Here is a 20,415-nt window from a genome sequence, read left to right on the forward strand (position 1 = left end):
GTCACCTCCAACAGAGGCAAACAGTAGAAAGCTTTGAGGTGAAAATACAAGTTTTTTTTTCACTCATTTCATCCTTGTTCTCAATCTGATTTTAAAAACCAGTTTCCATCCAAACCTCAACTTCTTCCAGCTAATGTGATTAGCCTCCTCTCCCACTCCCAATCATCAAAACATTTTAATGCTCACCAACTAAGTAAATAATATGTAAATTTGCTTTCATTATCTATTGAAGACAATAATTGCGTACCAGCTAGAGTTTCCTGTAATTAAAAAGGCAACACTGTTGGTAAAAAACAGTTTACGTGATTACAATATTTTACTTAGTATGTACACAGTTCTCCAGAAAGCTCGGTCATACAGAGACGGTTTAAAAGTATTAAGTAAATGCTTATGCAACTGTTACATGGGATATGTCTTTGCTGGTTTTGCTTCCTCCAGCTCAGCATCCAACCAGCGGTATCTGCGGTGACGGCGAAGAACTTCAATTGCTTTTTGTTCCAGAGATGTTGGTTGAATACCCAAATCTTCCAAACCAGGGAGATCAGGCAGTATCATGTCTGTTGTGTGAAACTTTGAAAAGAAAGGAAAAAAAGGGAGAGGTTAAAAAAAAAAAAGTGAGGGAATTAATAAAATGGACATTATACTCAATGTAATTATTCACCTACCAAAAAAAGTTTTATGTAGATTTTATGTAGTTACAACTGAGGTCACATTCATGAACATACACTAGCATAAATTTCTGGTACTAAAAACATATAAGTATGTCCTAAAACATCATCTACAAGTGGCAGCTCTTTGGAGATTTAACTGCAGCTTCAAGGCTGCTGATGAAAGACTGCTCCCATAAAAAAAAGCCTGCAATACAATACATTCCTACATCTTGCATTACGAGGGCTGCTTTGAAAGTAATGCCTCCTATTTTATTACAGCATCAGAGGTGGATGTTGGTGGTATGGCAGTAGAAGCTGAACTTTCCCACCAATACTGCATTACATTTTGTTGCCCCGTGACAGATAGCAACATAGAGATGCTCTGATAAAACAGTGTCTAACATGGAAATACATAAGAAGGAAAGGTATGTCAATGAATTGCTCCAAGCAGGAAAAATTGCACACACTAACATTAACTGATACCTGCTGACTGTTTATGGAGACCAAACAGTGGATATTAGCACAGTGCACCAGTAGCAGTGATAATGGGTCACCTCCAGCGGTACAGATCTTTTACAGAAGTAGTCTACAGGCTCTTGATCATCACTGACAACTATACGTTGCTAATGGTGGTGACTACTTTGGAAAGAACAGTATTTTGTAGCTGAGACTTGGCTCTACCAAACAGTATTATTGTGCTCTTAGTATCTGTTGTAGTTTCCATGGAAATAAACTGGAGACGTTATTTTCAGAGTGACCTACATACACGAGGCATTAAGTACCTGATGTATCTAGATAAGAGATACAGATCTTCTGAACCATTAGCAAAGAGAAATCTGACTTCAGATTTAGACTCAGGATTAAATACTACTTTTCTGAAAGAGTGGTCAGGCACTGGCATGGGCTGCCCAGGGAGGTGGTGGAGCCACCGACCCTGGAGGTGTTCAAGGAACATTTGGACGTTGTGTTGAGGGACATAGCTTAGTGAGAACTATTGGTGATAGGTGGATGGTTGGACTGGATGATCTTGAAGGTCTTTTCCAACCTTGGTGATTCTTTGATTAAAAAGCTGAGTCATACAGAATATTTCTTTATTACAATTTCTCCATTAGGCTTACATACCCAGAAGATTACAGAATTATAACCACAAAATTAATTGGATGTGATAACTACTGTACATTATGCCTTTACACCCTGTTTTGTTAAGAGAGAGTAGCATGTACTTTTGTACAAGAGGACATGTTCAGCATGTACTTTTCACAGGTTGCTTATGTTTTAGAACAAGGTTCTCTACAGTACAGTAGCAATTGGACAGATCAGTATGATGGAAAAGGTGTCACAACAGAAATGTGATGACAGAAGGACCAGTGTGATCAAAAGGTGCTACAAAGGATGGAAAGAAGATTGCTCACCCGTATTAGAAGATTCCAGGTTTGCAAGGGAAGACTTCACCAAGGAGGGATCTCCAGAAAGAGATCCTTCCCCAGTGGCAGTCAGCCTTAAAATGAGGTCTAATCACCTGTGTGACCACAAGGGTAAATTGCCTTCACCTGTGCTCTCAGGGCTTACAGTCTTTTCCCCAGGTGCTCAATCAATGCTTCAGGCCACGCCTCAACAGTTCTCAAATACTTGCACAAATATTTGTTACCTTATTTTCAAAACAGAAATGATTTGTACCTTATAAAATCAGGCTCTGCTACACTGCTATTTCTCAAAAGCCCTTTTAAATCAGTCAGATCTAATTTTGTATATTTCACTTAAAGATGAAAAGCTGGAAAATAGGGAAACAATCCAGCACAGGAGACACCCAGAGAAACTCCTTTTTATACTACTCATACTATAACTGAACTGCAATAGTTATGGTGAATTGCTAAAGGTTTCTTTTATGAAACCTAAGTATGAACTATAAATGCAGCTACAACTGAAGCTTTCAGAAAGTATTACGCTTACATCCTACAGACAGAAGAACTACAATGCCAACTCTAGCATGAGAGAATTCTCAGTGATTTGAAAGTAGTATAATTCCTTTATTAGACATACTGTCCATATCTTTTCACAATCATTTCCAAACAGAGTAAGAAACCGCAGTTTATTTTATATAAAGATACATGCAAACATGGAATTTAATTCCTTACAGCTATTCAGAAAGCATCTGTATACATACAGATGCTTTCTCTACTATATATATATATATATGAGTTCTCCCAGATACATGGCTGTCCCAAAATTTAAGAAATAGAGTACTATAAGGATAAAATGTGCTACTGACAAGTTTTTTGTCCACCTCCACTCATACACTCTGGGAATTATGAGTTTTAGAGAACTAAGGGACAAACATGATGTTTCAACATTACGTATTCAAATAACAAGCATGAATTTTGGCTGTATACAGTGCAGTTCAACTTCAATTGCTGAAGTGATTTTAATGTAGATACAGAAAAACTGACTAGTTACCTATAAATAGCATGTGTTGGATCATGAGACAAAGGAAAGGATCAAAGTATGTAGCTTTTACCATTTTTAATGCCTAGAATACTGTGCCCTTTCCCTGCTCTGCCACGTTACTTCTTGCTATAAAACCCTCTGAACAGTTGTTACTGCTTTCTTAAACATATTTAGTGAAGAATGTTAAGTATTCCTCTTCACTAATGACAGCAGAAAGACTACATCCTAAAAATACTTTCATTAAAAAAAATTCCAGTCAGTCAGTCCCTCTCTCTCCCTCTCTCTCTCTCAGTAAGCCATTCTAAAACTACACCAGAGGAATCTCCAGACTGCACTCCAGTGTATCCCTCTGCTCTCTAATGGGTCTGGACAAATAATTTAAGAGTAAGATTGTAGAACAGCAGCTGCACTAGCTGTGCTGCAGGACTCAATCATTTTTTTTAATGAAGGTTACACAAAAACACCTCCATAAGATTTGAATTCTTGTTTACTGTTCAGTCTGAAATTAATTCTGCATAATCAAATTTTAGCCAGTGAACTGACCAAAATGCTGTAATATGTGATATGTACACATTTGAGCATCCTTTCAACACAAAGCTAGAAATAAAAGTTACAAACACGAAAGGAAGCATTCCCCAAGAAGAAACTGAAGGTTGTCCTTCACTTACTCGGTCTACTTTGTCTCGAGTTAACCATGGTTCAAATGGACTGATCTCAAAGAATCTTGCAATTAAACTGTAATCAGAAAGTATTGAAAAAGTACAGTTATTACCAAGATACAAAGAAGAAAACAAGAACCTGTAAAAATATTTCATACTTAGTGTGCTGTTCTTAAAAGCTACAAATTAAAAGAGCACATTCTCAGAAAACTTTAACTGTTTGCTATGAAATTATTAGTAGAATGGTAGAAGGGTTCTAATACAGGTGACATTTTTAGTTTTTTTGTTAGTACTGTACTAAAATGGAGTAGAATGAGTACCAAAGCATTAACGTATCATAACCAAGTCGAGTGTGAGTTTCTGAAACAGAATTTACTAGTTCACATAGCTCTTCAAAAGCATGTCTGACTATATTTTAATGACTAAGCCCAGGCTCAGACTTTCACTGTACTTTCTCGTTCGTTATTTCTCAATAGTCACGATTTTGCAGATCAGTTTCTCCCTTCAGTTCCCAAAGGGGACAAAACATACAGCTGCAGAAATTGTTCAGTACTTGCAAATAGAGCCTTCAGAATAATGCTACTTTCCTCACACCATAGAAAAGATGCAAGCTCACAACCATACTGCTCAAATTTCCAGGCCAACAACTCACTACAAATTTACCTGCGTTACTGGCTGAAATGAATATAAAGGGCTGAACTAGAAAAATCAAGTCAGGAACTGACAGTAACGTTACCTTGAACAGCTGTAGAAAAATGTCAGTAGCATACATAGATCTTCCCTGTGATACACTAAATTTCAATTAATTTGCTACTGATTGTCTCTACTTAAGACCTTTTACAAATTTCTTGGTTTAGCCAAAGCAAGGGCATTCAATACCTCTGCAATAAACAGTTATGTTAAGTTCATTACAACTTAAATTTTTATCCACTAGCTCATCAGCTGCAGGCTTGTGGCTGGACAGAAGACTCAAAATTAACTAATGAGCGCTTACGCAAAGCTAGTTCCCACTATCCTACAACAATAAAAAGCAATTAACAATACTAATACTAAACAAGCAATATAATAGATAGTTATGCTTCTAAGCTGCTTGATTAGTTCTTAGTGACTGAAGTGTTCCACTTACTGATACAGAGGACGTGGAAGTGGATACGGAAAAAAGGTTCGAAAAGCAACTGCATAGATGTATTCGATCATGTCATACAGCAGGTACCTATTAGGTCTGAAAGAAAAAACAAGCATTATGGGTAAATCATGTATTCTTAAATATTTGCAACATGAGACAAAAAAAAAAAAAAAAAAAAATCAGAAAAATATCCCCGTCACCCTAAGCCAATCAAGGGCTTGCTTTCCATTTCAATTAATAGCCAAGCTTGTCATTTTCATCACAAAAGCAGAAAAAAAAAATTGACTCTCAATATTTTTACACTGTTTGAAATGGGTGAATTAAGTCAGAAAAACTTAAGTGCGAGAGTAATATGTACACTGCAAGATTGTTTTATCATTGTGTTGGATGTTCCTGCCAAGGCATCTGCAGCATGGGGGATGCAGAGATGACTTCTGGGGGAAAGAGTTCAAAGGCTGCCTCATGCCAGACACAGCCAAATCCAGTCACAGCCGAGACCACCAGTCAAGCTGGTTGTACTCTGGGAAACCATATTTGAGGAAAATTCATGCAGTGCAGTACGAGGAGTGAGGGGGAAAAAAAATAAGTGTGTCATGAACAGCAGAAGGAACATTGAGGTCAGAGAGGGGCAAGAGCTGCTCAAGGCACTGGAACCTCTGCACTCTGTGGAGAAGACCACAGCGATAGAAGAGGAAAAAAAAAAAAGTGAGGCGAAAGGAATGGCAGAAAGGAATTGTTATGTAATGACTTGATCTGTCATTCCTACTCTCCAGTACAACACAGGATACATGAGCTGAAAGTGAAGCTAAGCCTTGAGGAAAAGATGGAAAAGAAAAGGTGGCACAGTTTTTTGTTTGCTTTGCTGTCTTTACTTCACACTACTGCAATCTCCTTTAAATGACAACCAACTACTTTTTCTCAAGTTAAGTCTGTTTTGCTCATGATAGTAACTGGCAAATAGTCTCACAGTCTTTACTAGGCTAATCACCAGGAGAGGGGGCACATATGAAATATGAGCAAGATAAATTTCCCAAAAGAATGCATTCACCCTCTGAAAATGGAAGTAAGGCAGCAGAGACTCTCCTGCACATGTGTAGTAGTTTTAGAGAAGCATATACTCCTGAGAGTTCCCCTTCCTTTCTTGTTTAGATTTCACATTATGGAGTTACACTACGTATCATCAGAAATCAGGTTTTTCCCTCTACATTGCAACATTCTCATACATAGCTCTTACATACATAGCTCTATACATACATACAAAGATAACATAAAAAGCCAGTTTTACTTCTACTCTGAGAGTTAAAAACCATATAGAGGTATATAATACAGCTAGACTTAAAAAAAAACAATGTTAAAATAAGCAAATACTGTTCTGTTTATTCTGTTACAAAATACCAAACATTAACAATGCAACTTCACCAAGAAAAAAGCTGCACTCAAGCATCATTACACTAAACAGAATACTAGCATACAGCAAGTTCTACAGTGTTAGCATCCAAGATAGAAGATTTTACAAGTAGATGAAGAAAAAACAATGCCGTGGTTAAGACAGGAGAGTAGTAGGGAGAAAATGTTCTATTACAAAAATCAGTATTTTGAATGCAAACTGGTAACACCTTAAAAAAAAAAAAAAAAAAAAAGGAAGAAAAATGCCTCATGCAACTTTAGTCAAGGGTTATGTTGTAGAGTTCCTATGGTTTTCCAGTACCAATTTGAGTCTTCAAGTTAGGCTATTAGTTATTCAAAGCTTTTTCAGTCATTGGTAGGTGACTGAAACTATTCCTTGCAGTGAGAGACTGGCACCCTTGCTTGAATTCCTGCCTTTGAGACATGGGTCTTGAATTCCTTATCTTCTGTAAAATGATAGAAAATGAGACTCTGAAACTGTAAGAATACATTCAAAGTTTAGTCAACTGCCTTGGCTGCAAATATTATTTTATTTAGTGAGCAGCTCTCAAGTTCTCAATCTCTCCTGTTCTTACAGGAATTATTCTGCTGAGACATTAGTGAAGTTAAAAACGAGTCTCTCCTTCCTTTTGTGACAGGCAGCTTTGTATATGCATTGATCCATTTGTTTGCCCGCAAGAAATAAAACAGTTGCTCAAAGGATGTATCACACATTTCATGTGTTTTTGCATTGGTTACATTTTACTAATACCTACATATTTATTCTCTTTGATAATGACCAAGTGATTTAAAAGCAACTTCAAGTTACTTAACCTTATCACTGCTGTTAGTCCTTTTAGAAATAGGCTTCCTACTCTTTACCAGTTTTTGAGAAGTTCTTCAGCCTAAAAAGAAGTTGAAAAGTTTCTGCCTTTTTCAGAACACCAACATTCTATACACTTAAACTGACTACTTGGACATCTTCAACATTTACAGTCTTGAACAAAGTTACATCATAAAAGATGAACCTGAAATAACCTTGCAGTACAGGAATAACAAGCTGCCACTGTAACTGTACCACAAAATGAATATGGAAAAAACAATAAAGTCTTAGATAAGCCTTTTGCAAAATCAATATCAAGTGTATTTTCAGTGTATAACATAGGAAGATGTATCTGAGCAATTAAAAAAAAAAAAAAAGTGTTCAGCATCAACTTTTAACTTGGCTTATTAGCAACTGTTGTTTTTTTTTTTCACCATCCATGAATCTAATGCACCTTTCACCATATATACTGGATGGAGACTAATTCTAGTACTACATATTAAAACATGGACCCACAGCATTTGTCAGATGATATTTCTTTATTGCTATTGACCTGTTCTGATTCTGACATGGAACTTTCATACATAAATACACCAAGGGATTCAGCAGTGACTATTCAAGGTGAATTTTACACAGTTTTAGCAGCATTTTCACCAAAGCTATTTTGTTTGGTATGATTTGTAAAGGCTGAATGCACATACATAACATTAAATGCAGTAAGACCTAAAGTATGATTTTCATAGTACTCACAGTAAAAGCTTCACTAATCTTTCCTCCCAAAGAGGAGGTAGAATTTATTGCAGGTGTGTGCGCATAGATAGAGAAATTACATGTACTGTGCAGCATGTCAAAAAAAACAACACAAAAGTACTACAGTACTTTAGTACTACTAAATTAGAACCAGAAAAGTAACCTACCCAGCCAAGGCATATGTTTTTCCTTTAGCATCAGGATCCTTAATTGCATTAATAATTGCCTTTGCTACATCAACCACCTGTAAGAAACAGATTACCAACAGAATTACCAACAGAAAATATGAATGCATGAGTGGATTGACAATCTCCTCTTCAAAAAGTGATTTACAGGGAGAGAAAAAGGGGGAAAAAAAAAAAAAACAAACACAAAAACAAACAGTATATGAAATTGTTCTAGTTTTAGGAAAACTTACATATACTGGCTGCTTCACTGTTTTTTTGCCCAAAGAAATAAGAGGCACACCACCAAACCAGCGCATGTCTAATGGAGAAAAAAACAACTTAAGAAATCTGTAAATGCTTTCAGTAGGCAAATAATCAATATACATTACACTAAAAAAGATTTGGATAGAATCACTACCCACATTCAATTTTCATAACAACCACTGGAAAGCTATGCTTATTGATCCCCTAGAGAGGTTAAGAGGTACCTCAACTTTGCAAGAGAAGTACAAGTAGCCTCTACTCTGTACAGTCTAGTAACCTTACTGGTCAGTACTTTAGCTTCCATATGAGCAAGGCCAGAAACACGCCAGGACTTCCTCACATTCCAGCATTACCAAACTGAATAGTTAATTTCAGCTATAATGGCTAGACCTTAGCTCAAGACAACCTAAATAAAAAGTAGTAGTAAGTAACACCAATCAGCAAAGTTTAATTTAGACTTGGAAAGAATTTAGGATATACCATTTCATCACAAGATGAAAATTTATTATTTTTCTGTTACACATCTTTTCTTAATGAAACACAGTACATTTACGATAAAAATATACCGCCACTTTTTAATAAAAGAGTGCTTTTTCCCTCTGTTTTCTACAGACAGGTATATAAACAAGAGAGCTTTATTTCAAGAATACGTACTCGCATAATGATTCAGAAATCGGTCCTCTCTCCCAAACATCTCAGAGGGCTTCATAATTACAGCATCCGGAAATTCTTCCCTTACTGCTTTCTCTCCAACAGCCTGTCATTCAATTAAAATGACCACATAAATTAGACCCACTCTGAATATATTAAAAAATATACCTTTTCAGAATTCACTGCATCTTGATTATAAAATTCAAGGACATAGCATCAATAGTAGCACAAAACAATTGGTATCAGAGTAATTTCGTCTTTGAGATACTTTGCTAAAACAAGTCTCCCATACTGTTCCCAAAGTCCCATAAACACATAGATAATTTATTCTATTTGAGTTACAATGCAATATCATTAGCGAATGGATGCACAAAAGCATCGAAGTTGAAAAAGGAAGCAGCCCTCCTGTTTGTGTCAGAGGAGAGTTTGAAAAAAAAAAAAAAAAAAAAAACCAAAACAGAAGGTTTAATCAGCCCCTACTATATTGTTAGAACACCAAAGCGCTGCTGAAATAGAGTGGAAAAAAAATTTAGTGGCAGCTATCTAATTTCTGCATGAGATTGGTGAACACAAGGACTAAACATCCTATAGAGCCATTACACAGAGAGCTACAAAAATTTAACCCCAGTTTTAGAACAAAAATTCTATTACAATAGGCAACAGAGTCCCACAGGCAGGACAAAACAAAACAAAAATAGCTGAAACTGGGGCAGGCCACCAGCTATATAAAAAGACAAAAGTAATAATATAAAAGTATATTACCTAATAAGGAAAAAAAATAGGAGGTCAAAAACAAACTTTCACATTTTTGTGCAAGAACAGGTAATGATTTTACTACAAGGGCCCGTAATGGTGACGCTAAACTGTTTTTGTTGGATTAATTATGATATCATCTACTTACCTGCGTTTCCTAAGTCATTTCAGCCTTAGATGTTAGGCTTGATATCAGATTCTAAACCATCAGAAAACTATTCCTTAACAACAGTAGTTGTAGATGCAAAAATACTCAAGTACAGAAGAACGAAATAGATGTTCGATTTCTGAAAAATATTTCCCTTCCAAGTACAGCAAGTACTTAGGAGGATTTCTAGCCCCAAGGAGCACAGTAATACAAAAATTCCTCAGCAGGAGAAAACAGAATCATAAAGGTTGGAAAAGACCACTAAATATTGACCTACCACCAGCACGCCCACCAAACCATGTCCCTAAACTCCACATCTATCCTTTTCCTGAAAACCTCCGGAGGCAGTGACTCCAAGACTTCCCTCAGCAGCCTGTTCCACTACCTTACTTCTCTTTCTAATAATAGTATTTTTCTAATATCCAATCTGACAGAGTAAATTCACATGCTGATTTCTCTCAAAGAGACTTTTTTTTTTTTTTTTCTCTAAAAAGAAGGCAAAAGTAGGATATCTGAGAATACATTCAAAAGAATTCTAGACTTACTTTACTTCTCAGGTATTTGGAAGGACTCTTCATGCTAGCATTTAGGTGAGAGATATGAATGAGTGTTTCCACACCAGCCTCTCTTGTTATCTGGGCAATACTTTTAGGAATATTTACAAATTCATCTTCAAAACTGAAGTTTCTAAAAGAAAGCAAAGACAAATCTTAAATAAAGAGCAACCATCAGTACAACCAATTGTACTAAGCAGTAGCAATCATCACATATTACCTGAACATATTTCAAAAATCTATCTTTATGCACTTTGTTAGAAAGTTTCCTTTTGTGAGGAATTCTTCATATAGTACATATGTGAGACAAAGAAGCACAATAGAGAGCCTCAACTATAGCAGTAGTACTACCCTGCTTTTCCATCTGGCAAGATTAAATCAGCATGAATTACAGAACCACAGATTATTAAGGTTGGAAAAGACCACTAAGATTATCCAGTCCAACCATTAACCTATCACCACCATGCCACTTAGTCCCACATTTACATGCTTCTTGAACAGCAACAGACGGGGACTCATCCCCCTCTTCCAACACCTCACCACTCTTTCTAAGAAATAACTTGTGTTCTAGATACTTCACCAGCTTTATTCCCTTCTTTGGATGTGCTTGAGGACCTCAACATCTTTCCTGTGGTGAGGGGCACAAAACAAATACAATGGCCTCACCATTGCCACGTACAAAGAGACTATCACTGTCCTGGTCCTACATCATTTTGGGTACAAGCCAGGATGCTATTGGCCTTCTTGGCCACCTGGAGGTACTGCTGACTTATCTTCACCCTGCTGCCAACTAACACTCCCAGATCCTTCTCCACCATAGGTTTTCAACCACGCAGCCCCAAGCCTGTAGGATTGCATGGGGCTGTTTGAGAAAAGTGCAGGACCTGGCACTTGGTCTTCATAGATGAAGCTCATAAAATTTGCTGCAGCCCAGAGATCCAGATCACCATAGGGCTTTCCTACCTTGTCATGGTTTTTGTTAACAGTATTCCACATTATAACATCATATAGTACACTGGGAGTTAAAGAGTTAACACTCCAGTTCCAGATACCTGTCTCAGAAGAGAAGAACTATGTACTACATCCCCCAGAGGACTCTGCATTGTTCAGTTTCTGTTTTCTGTTCAGGGGGAAAGACAAAACTATTCACACATCAGGCAGTACCCCCTCTTTTCTCTTTTGCTCAGCCCAATTAAGACATCTGTCTCAGCATTAGAGTAAGGCCTTTGTTTTTCAGACACTTGCTCTCATTCTATTTGTTTTATTAGCTCCAAGATACAAATGAATTAAAAACACAGAATTACGGAATCGTTTGTTTGAAAGGGACCTATAAGATCATCCAGCCTAACACTCCTGCAGTGAACAGGGACATCCTACAGCAAGATCAGCCTGCTCAGAGCCTGGCTTGGTCTGACCTTGAATCTATCCAAGGATGGGGCATTCATCACCTCTCTGGGCAACCTGTTCCAGTGCTTCACTACCCTAACCATAAAAAAAAATAAAAAAATAAAAAAATTCCTTACATCCAGTCTAAATTTCCCTTCTTCTAGTCTGAAACCATTTTCCCTCCTCGTATCACAACAGACCTTGCTGAAGAGTCCTTCCCCTTCTTTCTCATAGACTCCCTCTAAATACCAGAAGGCTGCCATCTAGTCTCCCCAGAGCCTTCTTCTCTCCAAGCTGAAGAGACACAGCTCTCTCAGCCTGTCCTCAGAGGGGAGGTGTTCCACCCCTCAGATCATTTCCCTGGCCCTCTTCTGGACGTGTTCCAATATTTCTGTCTCTTGTACTGAGGACTAACACACCTGAATGCAGTACCCCAGGTGACATCCCATCAGCACAGAGGAGCAGGATCACCTCCATAGACCTAACACACCTGAATGCAGTACCCCAGGTGACATCCCATCAGCACAGAGGAGCAGGATCACCTCCATAGACCTGCTGTCCACACTTCTTTTGATGCAGCCCAAAAACACTGTCAGATATACAAAGCCTCAGTTAAGTTACACTGGGTGAGTTTTCTCAACTAAACTGTTACAGACTCCAACAGTGGGATAAGGAGATAAGAGATTATCAGAAAAGATGACACATTACAAGTCTGAATGCAGTATCAAAGGCTCTCCCAAAAGTTATGTACGACACTTGATTAGATAAGAAACAGCTGAAAAAAGCGTTTGCTAAGAGATACACCATTTTTGGAAAAATAACTGTAGAACTTGACATAATGACCAAATGACTATTCATGAGAAAATAAGTGCAAAAGCGACTTTAGACCTGTAAACATCCATGAAATTGAGACCAACATTCCACTGTCTGTCATGGTAGCAAAATTTATATGCAAAGGCAAATAACATAGTTAATTTGTTTTTGTATTTGACAGTTCTGTACTAACAAGGTTTTAAATAAAATGACCATTTCCCAGAGAACAGAAAAATCTTTATCACAGCCTACTATAGTAGACTACAATCAATCGTGACCCCAAAGTGACAAGATGAAAGCCCACTTTTGTAAGAAGATAAAGGAGCCCACAGAAACTTGCAAACCTCTGCCAGATATAGAAAGGCACTTGTGGAACATCAGAAAAGCAGTATGTTTATCAGTTAATGGAACAAAAGTGATACACTAGAAAATTACAGGAAAAAAATTGCTTCTCAACAGCAGAAGCTAGTTAAACATTTAAATTGGAAGAACTTGTATATACAATATTTCAATTACACCTTTTCATAGATGACAAAAATAATGTCAGCGTCACTACATACTACACATACTGTAAAAAAAAGTGGCAATAAAAATCAATACCTGTAGCAAATCTGTTCACCTAAGGAAAAAAAAAATGAAAAAAAGGTTATTACTTTGTTTCCCATTCCTTTCCAACAAGATTAATGACCACATTGCTGTACTCCACGGCTCTTCGGGTAGAATCTTTGTCCTTACTGTCCCACTCCTGTAAGGAGAAAAGCAGATGGGAAAAAGATGAGATAGTGTGTAAACAGGCATAATCAAAAAAAACTTTCACACCGTTTCCATTCTGAAGCTAAACAATTGCTGGAGTTCTGAGTTTGAGAATGATTAACAGACCATCTTGTAGAGCAATGGTATTATATTTGATTTGAAGCCAAAGCAGAAGACTTACTAAGAAGAGAAGTTGCCCCAGGTCACCCATCTGTCGCAGATACATGATGTCATATTGATCACAGCGATAAGGTATGATTACTTGAGATCCAATGCGACCTAAGCATTAAAAAAAAAATCATTTATCTGAAACTATTACGTACCTAATCAGATAAAATTATAAATACAAAGCATTTTTTCCTGCCACTGAAGCACAACATAACCATCTTGAGAGAAGAGTTACTTCCTAAAACTTAAATTCAAAGAAGATAATTATAAAGAATTCCAAACAAATTCCTGCAAATTTTAACTATAATTTTCTAATAGTGCCAAAACCAAAAGAATCACATACAGAGTATGCGTCTTCTCAGAGCTGCATTTCACATACTGGAAAAATAGTATGTGAAGGTGTTGTGGTTTTATGATTTTGGGTTATTGGTATTCCACACCACAACATCATGTAGTGCACTGGGAGTTGAAGAGTTAATGCTCCAGTTCCAGGCACATGTCCCAGAAGAGCAGAACTGCATCTCCAAGAGGACTGTTTGCTGTTCTGTTACCATTTCCACTCAGAGGGAAAGTTACAAAATCATCTGAAGATCACTTGACCTTCCTCTTTTCTCTTCTGCTCAGCCTAGCTAGACATCTTGCTTCAGCATTAGAGTAAGGCCTTCGGTTTTTGGATACTCTTTCTCATATTATTTATAGACTTCAATTCTAATTACATTATATTATATTGTATTATACTGTTATCTTGCGTTCCCATCTTCTTCAGTTAATTAGTTTTGTTTCTCCTCAGATCACATCTCTCTACCCTTTCCTCTCTTTCCCAAGGTGTGGGTCCTCCCCACCCCACTAGTCATGAAACTGGGCTGAACCAGCCTGCAAAACGTTGACAGGAGACCGATAGACCTTAATGACTACAACTGCCCTCATGTTTCTGAATTTCCTACATTAAAACAGTTTTCACTAATTGCCACATCTTGGCACTTCCAAATAGTCCAATAGTACAAAGAAATTACATTCCTGCATTATTGCATTTTTAACACCCAAGGTATTACAACCTTCTAGATTGTTCTGTAACCTGAAGAAAAACTGAAGAAAAGCATTTGATTAAGCACTTAAACTATGAATTGGTATTCCTGAAGAACATTACCTAAACGATTGACAACATAACGCCCCAGAAAACCTGTAGCTCCAAAGACAGTGGCCACAATGCCACTAACAGAGGATCGTCCACTTCTCCCACGAGGGATCACCGCGTGATGAACTTGGTGGTGCTGCTGCAACACGTATGGCACCACAGATAATGCAGAAGTGCCAGGGCCTACAACACAAAATGGGACAGCACATAAGACAAACTGAAAGTTATCAGTGTCAACCCAAAGTTTTTTTGTTTTGGTTTGGTTTTTTTTCCTCATTACTGACCTATTTTATTTAGCCTCTGCTAGATGGATGTCCCATGTCAGGATATTTCAGAGACATCTGGATAGGTCAGATAAGTTTGAGGGAGATGCAGATGAAAAAAAAAGATCGAACTACAACAGAGAACAAGCAGTCTAAAGCTAATGGCTCCTAAACAGAAATTGAAAGTTAACTGGCTGTCATAAGTATTTGGTGAATGAGGTGAGACACAGAAGTTAAGCAAATAAAAACTACATGCTACATAAAGGTGGGCCTCACCTGAGTATGTTCCTAGATCCGGAAATTATCAGAAACACTTAAGAATCATTCTAGATATGGTTAACCAGACTTTTTACTTCAGTCCAAATAAAGCAAACTCATGTTAGAGGAGAGAACAGTCCTCCTACATCACGGCTCTGAAGTACAGGGAAATAAACAGATGCAATGACCCAGATCCACAATGCAGAGCATTGACTCAAAGCTGTATTTGTTGTTGTTGAAAAACAAACAAACATACAAAAAACAAACAAAAAAAAATCACATAAGCTATGGAAAACTGAAAGCCACGGAAACCAGAAATCACTGGGATGTCGATGTAAATTGACAAGCTCCACAAGAAAGTTTAAAGAGAAACGAGTCCATTCCAATCAAGTTAGCCAAAATAAAAAACTCTGCTTGTAAGATTTTTTAATTAGAAGAGTTTAATGCTACTACGTGCTCATGATCATAAAAATAAAGAAGCAGATGAAATGTAGAGTACATAAACACACTACAGACATCCTGCTGTTAACAAAATCAGATAATAGCAGCTATCATTGAAAAATAAGAAAACCAGTAAATGACCTTCCAACTTCTAAAAGATCATGCCCATAAGGCATTTTCCAGATAAACAAATTTGATCTTCCCAACATAAGGTTAAGTAGCAAGAACCACTGAAAAAAAACCAAGACAATTTTTCCTAATGCATGTTAGAATTATATTAATTAGGAAATTTAAAAAAAAATCCACCTATACATAGAAGGAGCTAATTTTGTCCAATAACAGCTAGATATTGCCAGTTAGTAGCATGAATGCTGTCAGCACAATGTTAAGAAATAAAAAAGAAAAAGCACACTTGGAGATAAGTTATTTATATTATCGGATTTAAACTAGAGAATCCAGCAAGACCTCAGTGCTTGAAGGTGCACCTGTACTAAAAAGTTTGTCTCTCCCCTCTCTTCATATCCTACAAATTAGAAGAATCAACATACCACAGTTCCAACTTCAAAACAAAGGCAGTTTGCCACCCACTACAAAAAAAACAACGTAATCAAAGATATACATTTGGACTCAAAACAGCACGTTGGTTTTCTCAAGTAATACAGTAAGTTCATATTAAACTTGACAACATCTCAAACTGAATTCTCAGGCATATGCTAATTCATCGTTGCAATATTCACAGATTATCTTCACACTGTCTTTCCCATCAAAACCTCTGTGTTCTACTCAAGAGAATTACAAGGAAGGTAGTCACAGAATCATAGGGGTTGGAAGGGATATGTAGAGATCATCTAGTCCACTCTTCTCTCCCCCCCTAAAGCAGGTTCTCTTCAAAAATTTCAGAAAGCATCCAAGCAGGTTTCAGTATCACCACAGGAGACCCCCCATTCTGTCTGGGCAGCTTGTTCCTGAGCTCTGTCACTTTCTAAATACTTTTTCCTCCTGTTCATAGAGCTTCCTGTGTTTCAGTTTGTGCTCATCTTAAAGACATTATCATGCTATAGTCACAACGTTATCTGACACAAATTATATAAATATATGGAGGTTGCGCATTTGTATAAGTGCCTTCAAAAAAAAAAGCAAGTTTCATAGAATCTTGTCTCACCAACTTCTGAAAGTACTACATTATGCAGTTTTCCTGGCTAAGCAAAAATAATCAGTCTAAAATTTCAAATTTTTACACTCAAAATACTTCAGGAGGGAGCTTGCTTTTTTATTTTTTAATCTTTTTCAAAAACAACAAAGTAAACTTGCATATGTGAGCAGGACTGTCTACAGGATACTCTGTACAGAATTAAGCCCATAGCAACATAATGGGTGCCTAGAAAGTGAAGACCAGCTGAGCATAAGTGCAAGAGGCAGGCAAATGGATGAACTTGTTGCCTTCATTCTTGCAGCGTTCTAACAAGCATTTTTTGTTATTTAACTTATTACTAGGAGAAGCAAACCTGTAGGAAAAAAAAGTCACCGAGTTCTTTACAGCCAGCTGGATTCCTTCAGTTATACCAAAATGCTGCAAAGCATGCCAAGATGGTAAAAAATAAATCTTGATGACAACTGACCTTCTTATTACTTCATCCACATACACTTTTCCAACAGCTTGTAAAAAAAAAAAAAAAAGTAATAAACCATATCCTACTTACAAAATTAACATATCTTTGTTACTCTTCACTACGAACATTTCAGACCTCAGAATGCAAAATGTAAAGGAAACAAAATTTTAGTCCAATGTGAGCACCTTTTCAATACACTATTATTTAAGAGATCAATCCACTTAACAACATGAAAATCAATCTGGAAAATTTATACAAGCATTTTCCAACTACTTTATGTTTTCTTTGTCATTGCTTTTGCAAAAATTATCTTCCTCAAAAAATATCTAGTCATTATCATGTTTTCTCCCACCTGTGTACACACCACACCTGCTACTTGTCTTACACTCTAAGTTCTTTAGTGGTGTACACCTTCTCTTGTTCTATAATTACATAATTAATCACCACCTACGGTCACATGCTCAGTTACTGAAACATTTAAAAAAGTGAAATAAAAATGAAAATAAGAGGTTGACTTTTAAGCATATCTATGAAACTCAAACCCAGCAAGCTGGACTAGACTGACGCACTAGATTTACAACTAGTAAAGGACCTTCTGTGAGGTGTGCAGCCCAAACAAAATGCAGGACAACACAACTTAAAAGCCTCATACAGCTTTCATAACCTGTTTGAATACTTCCAGATTAAACAGCACTGCTTACAGCTTTTTGACCTACAATCATGCATAACTCAATCTTACCCAGGGATCCCTCCCCAGAATAGTAGGATTCCACCTTCATCACTAACCAGAATACATCTATCACTAGAATTTCTGCCTATTTTTACAATCCTTATCTCAACCAGTTTATAAACACCAATTTGAGTTAAAATATCGATACTAAACTACAACCATATTTCTCCTGAAGACATACTGCTGCAATTAGAAGTGCATTAAGCCCTTGAACTTCTATCACCCGACTAACTTTGCTTTCTACTACTTTTTACAATACTACTTTTTACAACAGAGGCATACACAGTAAAACTATTGGCTAGCAGTTCCAGTAAAAAATAAACCTATTGCACAGCTTGCCAACAACTAGCACCCTAGCTTCAAAGCATAATGTCATGACGCCCCTGTGACGAACGCCCGATAGAGCCGAGATAGCTTGCTCCCTCATTCCTCCTCGGGGACCACCGTAGCGAGAACACGGTGGTCGACAGTCTGGGGTCGGCACGGCAACGCGCAGAGCACCCACAAAGCGCCGCGGAACTGACAGACATCCCCAACCCTGTCGCAGCCTGAGCCGTAGAAGAGAGAGTGGAAGGGCGGCCTAGGGGCCGGCACCGCTTTCGGGCGGCGGTCACACTAACCTGTCCTTGGCAGCAATAGGCCGCGAGAAGACCAAGGGTACCGGACAGCAGCCGCCATCTTGCCTCACCCACAACTCCCCGCGCCAGACGGCGTACACACAGGATCAAACGCGGCACTGGCGCGTGCGCAGAAACGTTCGTCTCTGAGGAGCTGGAATTCTCGGGCTAGCAGGGCCTGCGAGCTTAGCGCAGCGGCCTCTCCGCGCGCCGCTGGTGTGATGGTGCCGCAATAGGGCTCGTGAGATTGCGGCCGGAACTGGAGCCGCTAGTGGGAGTGGGGAGCTCGAGCGGCTCAGCTTTTGGACTCGGAGCTCTGGACAATGGGAAGCTGTGTTTGAAAACCCCGCACTTAAATATTTCTGATCTTCCAGAGGAACTGAAGCTCTGTGCATTCTTAGACTTGTTCCTTCATGTCTGCCCAGTAGGAAATGAGCCAAGCCCCACACCAAAATGACAGCAACTTTGGCCACTGCTGAACCAGATGATGGAAACATTTTAGTAACTCATTACTTACATCTTGTACCACCTGGCCTCATTAGATTAGCTTTCATTGGGAATTAACTTGATGACACACACTGCCATAAAATGCATAATTTCCCATGCAGTCTTCCCCATGGTACCAACGCTTTTTCTCCAGGGCAAGTGCTGCTGTTCAGCTTGCACTGTAGCAGTACACAGGCATAAGGGAAATGTTACATCAACAACTTGGACTTTTTTCTGATTTAAAGGGACACAGCCAACTTGAAAATTAGCTATTTCAAAATAAAGTGAACAAAAAGAATTACAGGTAGTGTATCTGTTTTTGAGTCTTCCTAATCATTTTGTGTTTCAATTTGTAAGCATTTTCTCCCAACTCTAGGAATATAAAATGAGTGATGTAGGAAGTTGAACAAGAAATGATAGAGAAGACTATAAAAAATGTGAGTCAAATGACTAAAAGCATAATAGAAAATTCAAATTCCCCTCCTGGCTACTGATCCTAGGTGATTTTTGTAGCATTAAAAAAAGTGAAAAAATCAATGGAAAAGAGAACAGCTATGCAGTTGACAACTTTTCTCTATTTCACTGTGTGTATAGCCAAGACTTCCTACCAAAAATAATCATCATTTTGCAGCAATAGTACTAGAGATTAGAAATGTTGCTGCCTTTTGTGATATGAAATAATAATAATAATAAATGCAGTAGGATGAGACAGCATATGTTGTGTAGCATTCTCTTTCAAATGTGAACATCTACAGTGCAGTTCATTGTCAGGCTCACTGAAATCAACAGGAAAATATCAAAAAATATACAAACTGTAAAATTAACTATCTGCATAAGACTTTACAGGATTTGGAGCATTAAAAACTGTGCAGTATAACTTGTTCTCAACGCTATTAAATAATACTGATGATATAGTGTCTGTTCATGAATAATACTAATGATATAGCGTCTGCTCAGTTAATTATGTTTTGGTTTATACTTTGTAATAATTGAAACTGTTACATGTTTGTTGTTTTTTTTTTTTTTTAATTGAAAATGAAAACAAACGTGCCAAAATCAACAAAAACAGAAAGTTCCTCTCAAGAAAGATGAACATAAAAGTATAGGCCTGAAGGTATCTTACATAGCATGAAAAGCAGTTAGTATTTGAATTATGCTTGGTATAGAAAAAGACACTGTCATATTTAACAAAATGGATGCTATCTCTGCAAAGCAGCACGTCATTACTATTCCTTCTGCAACTCAGAAAGTATATAGGTGTCTCAGTGCGCACATTCTGGACTTTTTGTAGTATATGACTTCAGTGACTAAACAAGACCCTGGTTAAAGCCAGCTGATTGTCTACAAAGAATTATGAAATCCTTAGAATTGATAGGAAC

General features: G+C 37.6%; 1 protein-coding gene across 1 annotated transcript; it reads right to left on the reverse strand.

The window, feature by feature from the left end:
- Window positions 1–257: 257 nt before the first annotated feature.
- On the reverse strand, window positions 258–18,611 carry NDUFA9 (NADH:ubiquinone oxidoreductase subunit A9; the record flags this gene model as incomplete). Its single annotated transcript, XM_079549056.1, has 11 exons — window positions 258–570; window positions 3,764–3,830; window positions 4,881–4,976; window positions 8,007–8,083; window positions 8,258–8,325; window positions 8,925–9,027; window positions 10,368–10,509; window positions 13,229–13,320; window positions 13,510–13,607; window positions 14,644–14,814; window positions 18,554–18,611. The coding sequence occupies 11 exons, from the start codon at window positions 18,609–18,611 to the stop codon at window positions 400–402; spliced, it is 1,143 nt and encodes a 380-aa protein (XP_079405182.1). The 3' UTR covers window positions 258–399.
- Window positions 18,612–20,415: the final 1,804 nt, after the last annotated feature.

Source organism: Tetrao urogallus (genome assembly GCF_951394365.1).
Source record: "Tetrao urogallus genome assembly, chromosome: 1".
In the NCBI taxonomy this organism is placed as follows: domain Eukaryota; kingdom Metazoa; phylum Chordata; class Aves; order Galliformes; family Phasianidae; genus Tetrao; species Tetrao urogallus.